The sequence below is a fragment of the Rattus norvegicus genome, chromosome 3, assembly GCF_036323735.1.
Source record: "Rattus norvegicus strain BN/NHsdMcwi chromosome 3, GRCr8, whole genome shotgun sequence".
Lineage (NCBI taxonomy): Eukaryota > Metazoa > Chordata > Mammalia > Rodentia > Muridae > Rattus > Rattus norvegicus.
Genome location: NC_086021.1, coordinates 24,597,030 through 24,606,138, shown reverse-complemented (window position 1 = coordinate 24,606,138; position 9,109 = coordinate 24,597,030). Strand labels below are relative to the sequence as shown.

The following is a 9,109-nucleotide window of genomic DNA, read 5'->3' as shown; positions in this document are numbered from 1 at the left end:
TTGAGCTGGGAGTCTTCACTCTCTTCTATATGTATTATCCTTAGGTTTGATCTTCTCATTGAGTCCTGGATTTCCTGTATGTTTTGGACCAGTAGCTTTTTCCGCTTTACATTATCTTGGAGAGTTGAGTCAATGATTTCTACGGAATCTTCTGCTCCTGAGATTCTCTCTTCTCTCACTTGTATTCTGTTGGTGAAGCTTGTATCTACGGCTCCTTGTCTCTTCTTTTGATTTCCTATATCCAGGGTTGTTTCCATGTGTTCTTTCTTGATTGCTTCTATTTCCATTTTTAATTCCTTCAACTGTTGGATTGTGTTTTCCTGGAATTCTTTCAGGGACTTTTGTGATGCCTCTCTGTAAGCTTCTACTTCTTTATTTATGTTTTTCTGTGTTTCTCTAAGGGAGTTCTTCATGTCTTTCCTGAAGTCCTCCATCATCATGATCAAATATGATTTTGGAACTAGATCTTGCTTTTCTGGTGTGTTTGGATATTCCGTGTTTGCTTTGGTGGGAGAATTGGGCTCCGTTGATGCCATGTAGTCTTGGTTTCTGTTGCTTGGGTTCCTGCGCTTGCCTCTTGCCATCAGATTGTCTCAAGTGTTACTTTGTTCTGCTATTTCTGACAGTGGCTAGACTGTCCTATAAACCTGTGTGTCAGGAGTGCTGTAGACCTCTTTTCCTGTTTTCTTTCAGCCAGTTATGGGAACAGAGTGTTCTGCTTTCGGGCGTGTAGTTTTTCCTCTCTACAGGTCTTCAGCTGTTCCTGTGGGCCTGTGTCATGAGTTCACCAGACAGGTCGCTTGGAGCAGGAAGGTTTGTCTTACCTGTGGTCCTGAGGCTCAAGTTTGCTCGTGGGGTGTTGCTTATGAGCTCTCCGTGGGTGCAGCAACCAGGAAGATCTGTGCAGCCCTTTCCACGATCTTCAGTGCACCAGGGTTCCAGATGGCATTTGGTGTTTTCCTCTGGAATCAGTAATGTGGGCAGAGTGTAGTCTCTTCTGGTTTCCCTGGCGTGTCTTCCTCTCTGAAGGTTTAGCTCTCCCTCCCACTGGATTTGTGTGCAAAGAACTGTTTATCTGATCGGTCCCTTCATGTTCAGGCGGTGTCTCAGATGCAGGGGACCTGCTGCTCCTGTGTGCTTATCTCCAGGAACCCAGAGGCCGTATACAGTTTCTTCCTGGGCCAGGGATGTGGGCAGGGGTGGACAGTGTTGGTGGTCTCTTCCGCTCTGCAGTCTCAGGAGTGCCCACTTATCTGGGCGGTGAGCTCTCTCTCCCACGGGGTTTGGGAGCAGTGAGCTGCTGCGGGCAGGGATCCGTGAATTTGGGAATCTCGCTAAAAACCAGAAGTGTCCGGTCCTAGAGGGATTTTGCCTCTGTGTGGCCAGAGTTCACCAGGCAGATCGCTTGGAGCAGGAAAGTTTGTCTTACCTGTGGTCCTGAGGCTCAAGTTTGCTCTGCATTTTACTTTTTCCCTTCACCACACCCCCAACTGATCCCTCCTCCTTCTGTTGCCATCAAACTCCAGTCTATTCACAGAAAGGATTCTATTTCCCCTTTAGAAGGAGATCCATGCTTCCCCCCTGTAGCCCTCTTCTTTACTTATCCTCTCTGAGTCTGTAGATTATACCTTGGTTATCATTTACCTAATAGGAAATACCCACTAATAAGTGAATGAATACCATATCTGTCATTCTGGGTGTGGGCTACCTCACTTGGGGTAATTCTTTTTTTTAGTTTCATTCACTTACCTTCAAATTCATGATGCCATTTTTTAAAACAGCTGGGTGATATATACTCCACTGTGTAAATGTACCAATACCATACAGTTTTTATGACTATTGCTCTGTAATACTGCTTGAAGTCAGGGATTGTGATTTCCCCAGAAGTTCTTTATTGTTGAGAATAGTTTTCCCTATCCTGGGTTTTTTGCTTTTTCAAATGAATCTGCAAATTGCTCTTTCTAACTCTATGAAGAATTGAGTTGGAATTTTGATGGGGATTGCATTGAATCTGTAGATCGCTTTTGGCAAAATGGCCATTTTTTACTACATTAATCCTGCCAATCCATGAGTATGGGAGGTCTTTCCATTTTCTGAGATCTTCTTCAATTTCTTTCTTCAGAGACTAGAAGTTCTTGTCATACAGATCTTTCGCTTGCTTGGTTAAAGTCACACCAAGGTATTTTATATTATTTGTGACTATTGTGAAGGGTGTCATTTCCCTAATTTCGTTCTTAGCCTGCTTATCCTTTGAGTAGAGGAAGGCTACTGATTTGTTTGAGTTAATTTTATATCCAGCCACTTTGCTCAACTTGTTTGTCAGGTTTAGGTGTTCTCTGGAGGAATTTTTGGGGTCACTTAAGTGTACTATGATCATCTGCAAATGGTGGTATTTTTACTTCTTCCTTTCCCATTTGTATCCCTTGACCTCCTTTTGTTGTCTGATTGCTCTGCTTAGGACTTCGAGTACGATACTGAATAAGTAGGGAGAGAGTGGGCAGCCTTGTCTAATCTTTGATTTTAGCGGGATCGCTTTAACTTTCTCTCCCTTTAGTTTAATGTTAGCTACTGGTTTGCTGTATATTGCTTTTACTATGTTTAGATATGGGCCTTGAATTCCTGATCTTTTGAAGACTTTTTTCATGGAGGGTTGTTGAATTTTGTCAAATGCTTTCTCAGCATCTAATGAAATGATCATGTGGTTCTTTTCTTTGAGTTTGTTTATATAGTGGATTACGTTGATGGATTTCCATATATTGAACCATCCTTGCATCCCTAGAATGAAGCCTACTCGCTCATGGTGAATGAACCTTTTGAGTGTTCTTGGATTCAGTTTTCCAGAATTTTATTGAGTATTTTTGCATCGATATTCTTGAGGGAAATTGGTCTGAAATTCTCTTTCTTTGTAGGGTCTTTGTGTGGTTTAGGTATAAGCGTAATTGTGGCTTCAAAGAATGAATTGGGTAGTGTTCCTTTTGTTTCTAATTTTTTGAATAGTTTGAAGAGTACTGGTATTACGTACTCTTTAAAGGTCTGGTAGAATTCTGCACTAAACCCATCTGATCCTTGACATTTTTTGGTTGGGAAACTTTTAATGACTGATTAGATTTCTTTAAGAGTTATGGGGTGGTTTAGATGGTTTATCTGATCATGATTTAACTTTGGTATCTGGTATCTGTCTAGAAAATTGTCCATTTCCTCCTGATTTTCCAGTTTTGTTGGGTATAGGCTTTGGTAGTAGGATTTGATATATATTTTTTTTTAATTTCCTCAGTTTCTGTTATTATGTCTCCCTTTTAATTTCTGATTTTGTTAATTTGGATATACCCTCTGTGACCTCTGGTTAGTGTGGCTATCTTGTTGGTTTTCTCTAGGAACCAACTCATGGTTTTGTTGATTCTTTGTACATTTCTTTTCATTTCTACTTGGTTGATTTCAGCCCTGAGTTTGATTATTTCCTGCTGTCTACTCCTCTTGGGTGTAATTGCATCGTTTTGTTCTAAAGTTTTCAGGTGTGCTGTGAAGCTGTTAGTGTATGCTCCCTCTAATTTTTTTGTAGGCCCTCAGAGTTATGAGTTTTCCTCTTAGCATTGGTTTCATTATATTTCATAAGTTTGGGTATATTGTAGACTCTGTCTGTAATCACATAAGATGCAGTTGAAACAACTGTTGAAACAACTAAGGACTAAGCCTGGTGGTTTTATATTTTTAATTTTGTTGGTTTTGTTTCTGTTTTTGTTTGTGAAGACAAAGTTTCTCTTTCTAGTCCTGGCTCTTCTGAAAGTAGGTATGTAGAACACGTAGGCCTCAAACTTAAAGGCCCACCTGACTCTAGGTCCAGAATGCTGGGATTAATTGTGAATGAACATGCCTGACTGTTTGTGTGTTTGTTTCATGTTATTGGCTGATGGACCTGGAATGTAGGTTTTTGTACATGTCAACCATATGCTGTTGTGTTGATCTTCATCCATGTTGTGGATTTTGAAATTTGGCAGAGAGAATAGTCTACTTCTCAGGATGGCATAGATTCATGACTTAATACTGCCTAAGCTTTACTGCCTGAGCTTTCTGAGTCATTGAATTGCAGATGCATAACATTTTTCCTGCCTGTTGTGTTTGTCTTGATTTTTTGAAGGAATATGAATATTTTACCTGTGTGCATGAATATCCATAATATGTATGCCTGGTCCCAATAGTAGGCAGAAGATGGCTTCAGAATTCCTGAACTTGGAGAAATGGATAGTTGTGAAGACCCCTTGTAAGTATTGGCAACTGAGCCCAATTATTTGCAAGACCAGCAAGAGTTCTTTACTGCTGAGCCATCTCTCCTGTCCTGTGTTGCTTATTTAGGATCAACATTTACATTGCCAATATATTTCATCTGTCCGTTTGCAACTATTTAAAAACACCCTCCCCCCTTTAGTATGATCTCATTACTGTTATAGTTTAAACTTGGCCACTTCAGGATTCTGGAAGATGAATACAGAACTGGAGTGAATGTGTAATTCTTTGTAGGAACCCCGGTAAAAACCTCTGAGTTCTTTCTCTCTTTTTTGATTGATTTTTACATGGGAAACAGAGTCTTAATATGTTCCTCTGTCTGTCCTGGATAGACCTAGCATCCAGCTCAGTGAAATAAGATATGAGTTGTTCATACAACTTCTCTGATGTGTGCTAGTACTAATTGGTTCTTTCTGTCTCTCTCTGTGTGTCTTTCTCTCTGTCTCTCTCTTTCTCTCTCATAATTAGCATTTCTCTTGAAAAGTTATATCCTATTCAAGGAGCATTCAATTTCCTTTTAAGATGACTTGGTAATTCCATTAGAACTTTTGGGTCAAGAAATGAGTGGGGGAAGCACCAGAATCATGCAACTATATTGTCAATGAAGCATACATTTACAGTGATGTCAGTATCATGGTTTCTGATGTACACATGTATGGGACATTTTAAGATGCGGTGACTTATGATGATGTGAATGTGAACTTCACTCAAGAAGAGTGGGCTATGCTGGATCCTTTACAGAAGAGTCTCTACAAAGATGTGATGCTGGAGACCTATAAGAACCTCACTGCTATAGGTAAGATTGTGGATTTTCTTTCACTTTTTAAAATAAGGGGGAAACTGTTTTCTGCAATTTCAGTTAAGAATGAGGTGAATAAATCAGGTTCACTAAAGATAGTAACTTAAATTTTGCCTAATATTCAATAATATATCATACATTTTCACGTACTATATTTTAGGCTGCAACTGGAAAGACCATAATATTGAAGAACTTTTTCAAAGTTTCAGAAGACATGGAAGGTAATTGTCATATCCTAGTTGGTATGGATCTGCCTCTAAAGAAATGTTACTGTGTCCTAGAAGTTTTAAAGATAAGCAACAGTGTAAAAAGAAAAGCACTTTTTTAAGTGTATAGTTTATTAAATTCTCACAAATCTATGTACCTCAGTGTCAGGTGTCTGAGTTTTGTTTACAAGGCTTTCCTCTAAGAAAGAAGACAAGGAAACAATGCCTACAGATATTACCATTCAAATCAGAGCCACATTACAGCTACTCTGTAGAAATGCCAATCTATTTAGTCTCATGCCACTCACATATTGCAGTGTGTGTGTGTGTACATATATATGATATATATTATAGGTGATAAGTATATGTTTCTAATAAGCAAATATTTCATGGTAAAGCTGATTACTCATAAAGTAACATTTCTAAGTTTAAGTTAAAGAGGCAGTTTATGAGAATCAAGAATGTTGTTGGGGAAAAACATACCACATGCCTATGATCAACAAAAAGTCAAACTGTGTGAATTCAGTGTGGAAATCTTTTATTTGTTATTCTTCTTTTAATGCCACAATGGATACAAGCCATGTGGGCATAGGGATATTGTAAGAAGCAATGTACTTCTCATGCTCTCTCTCTCCCAGAACAATTAAAATATATGTAGTAGTCCCCATTTGAACAGACTTTCTCTGTGTGGTATAAGTTTATAATTAGTTGGTTTTCCAACTTCATTGAGAATATATCCATAAACTCACACTGCAGAAAATCCCTGTGAGTACTAGAAATGTGGAAATTCTTTTCTGTTTGTCCTGGTTTACTTGCCAATGTAGTATGCAAGTGTATATTTCACAATATAGGAAAATTTATGCATGTACTCAGTGTGGTAAAGCTCTGAGTTCTTCCATTTCTCTTTAAATATGTAAAAAAAATTCATAAGGTAAAAGGATGCTACAAATGTGAGCCATGTAATGACACTCTTACCATTATAGCTATGGGAAACAACCCATAATAAAGGGGAAACCATGAATGTAAACAAAGTGATTAAAACTTTAAGATGTGATTCCTCTTTACAATTTGACCAAATTATAAAATTAATTCCTATAGATAAAATGATTCATTGGTGTAGTGATTGTGGTAAACCTTTTACATGTGCCAATTATCTTTGCAGGCATGAAAAAAGTCGTACTGGAGTGAAACCCTCTGAATATTCTCACTGTGGTAAAGCCTTTGCATGTCACAGTTATCATCAAAGGCATGAAAGAATTCATACTGGAGAGAAACCCTCTGAAGATATTCAGTATAGTGAAGACTTTGTACATCACAGACATCTCCAAATACATAAAAGAACACATTTTAGAGAGAAACCCTACAAATATGACCAATGTGATAAAGCCTATTCACAACATAGTCATCTCGGAGGACATAAAAGAACACACACTGGAGAGAAACCTTATGAATGTGATCAATGTGGTAAAGCCTTTGCACAACACAGTCATCTCCAAATGCATATAATAATACATACTGGAGAGAAACCTTACAAATGTAATCAATGTGGTAAAGCCCTAGCATCTCATAGTTATCTCCAAGTACATAAAAGAATGCATACTGGAGAGAAACCCTATGGATGTGATCAGTGTGGTAAAGCCTTTGGATATCATGGTTATCTTCAAATACATAAAAGAACACACACTAGAGAGAAAGCCTATGGATGTGATCAGTGTGGTAAAGCCTTTGGATATCATGGTCATCTTCAAATACGTAAAAGAACACACACTGGAGAGAAAGCCTATGAATGTAATCAGTGTGGTAAAGCCTTTGCATATTCTGGTCGTCTTAAAATACAGAAAAGAATACATACTGGAGAAAAGCCCTATGAATGTAATCAGTGTGGTAAAGCCTTTGTATATCATGGTCGTCTTCAAATACATCAAAGAACGCATACTGGAGAAAAGCCCTATGAATGTAATCATTATGGTAAAGCATTTGCACAACACAGTAATCTCCAAGTGCATAAAAGAACACATACTGGAGAGAAACCCTGTGAATGTAATCCGTGTGGTAAAGCCTTTGCATATCACAGTTATCTCCAAGTACATAAAAGAATGCATACTGGAGAGAAACCCTATGGGTGTGATCAATGTGGTAAAGCCTTTGGATATCATGGTCATTTTCAAATACATCAAAGAACACATACAGGAGAGAAATCCTGTGGATGTAGTCAGTGTGGTAAAGCATTTGCATGTCAGAACGATCTTAAAAGACATGAAAGAATTCATACTGGAGAGAAACCCTACAAATGTAATGAATGTGGTAAAGCCTTTGCGTGTAACACTAGTCTCCGAATACACAAAGCAACCCATACTGGAGTGAAACCTTACGAATATAAGCAATGTTGTAAATCCTTTGCCTCTCATGGTCAACTTCAAAAACATGAAAGAATTCATACTGGAGAGAAACCTTACAAATGTGGTCAATGTGGTAAAGCCTTTTCACAATCAAGACACCTCCTGAAAAGCCCTCAGGGAGAACTTTCCCTCGGGATGGAGACCCTCCAACTTCAATGACCAGGCCGAGACACCACAGGATGCAATCAGCAAGAGGATTTGATTTATTGTCGGGATACACAGGTACCTGTGGGCGCTCCAGTCACTCGGGGGACTGGCGCGCCCCACGGAACCAAGGATGGGCTCTTTTATAGGATTTTGGGGAGCAGAAGCAAGCATAGAAGCAGATGCATGGTTACAGGGATATAATTGGTGGATTCTAATGTTTCCTAGCTACCTTCCTGAAACATAACGGCTGACTCGGCCCCCCACCAGGGTGTGGGACCTCTCCCGGGGCTTTTCTTATTGTCAGGTGCTCAACTGCAGTCGTCCTGTTGCCAGGCCTTCAACCAAACATCTCCTGCTTGGCAGCTGCTGTGTACTCAGTGTTCCAACCTTTCCCTGAACCAGTTATCTTAAGTACAGCCTTGCAAAATGGCGTTACTGCTGCTAAGCTGGGGTCTTTCACTCCAACTACATAAAAGAACACATACTAAAGAGTAGCCCTGTGAATGTAACCAATGTGGTAATAAAGCCTTTACTGTGATCATCAAAGGTGTGGTGGTTTAAATATACTTGGCCCATAGCAAGTATGGCCTTTCTGGAATAGATGTGGCCTTTGAGGAAGTATGTCACTGGGAGGGCGGGCACTTTGAGATCCTATGCTTAAGCTCTACCCAGGGCAGAAGAGTCTTCTGGCTGCCTTCTGATCAAGATGGAGAACTCTCCTCCAGCACCATGTCTGCTTGGACACTGTCATTCTTCCCACCTTGATAATAGACTGAACATCTGAATCTGTATACCATCCTCAATTAAATGTCCTTTCTAAGAGTTGCCTTAGTCATGGTGTCTTTTTACAGCATTAAAACCCAAATTAAGACAAACAGCATGAAAGATACCACACTAGAGAGAAACTATGAATGTATTGAATATGGTGAAGCCTTTGCACATTTCTATAGTTCTCACTATAACAAAAGTATTCGTACTTCCATTCACTGAACCCCTGTGAATGGAAGCAATGTACAGCCTTTGCCATTCACAGTTATCTGTGAATACAGGAAATAACACACACTAGAAAAAAGTCTTAGAAATGGGCTCAGTGTGGTAAAGTCTTTGTGTTTTGAAATCTGCATAAATACTTAACATTTCAAAAACATGGTATAAGTAAATGCCAGGAGTTTATTGGAAACAAGCTGAGTTAGAAGGTTAGGGATTATGATTAGGGTGGTTGGGTGTGCAGTTAGTATTAGAAAGTTAGGGGTTAGGGTTAGAGATTAGGTTAGGGT

At 39.3% G+C, this 9,109-nt stretch overlaps 1 protein-coding gene across 1 annotated transcript; it reads left to right on the top strand.

The window, feature by feature from the left end:
- The first annotated feature begins 4,134 nt into the window (after nucleotides 1–4,134).
- LOC134486049 (zinc finger protein 431-like) lies at nucleotides 4,135–8,654 on the top strand. The gene is made up of 4 exons (XM_063284806.1): nucleotides 4,135–4,258; nucleotides 4,952–5,077; nucleotides 5,241–5,301; nucleotides 6,449–8,654. The coding sequence occupies exons 1-4, from the start codon at nucleotides 4,180–4,182 to the stop codon at nucleotides 7,842–7,844; spliced, it is 1,662 nt and encodes a 553-aa protein (XP_063140876.1). The 5' UTR covers nucleotides 4,135–4,179; the 3' UTR covers nucleotides 7,845–8,654.
- Nucleotides 8,655–9,109: the final 455 nt, after the last annotated feature.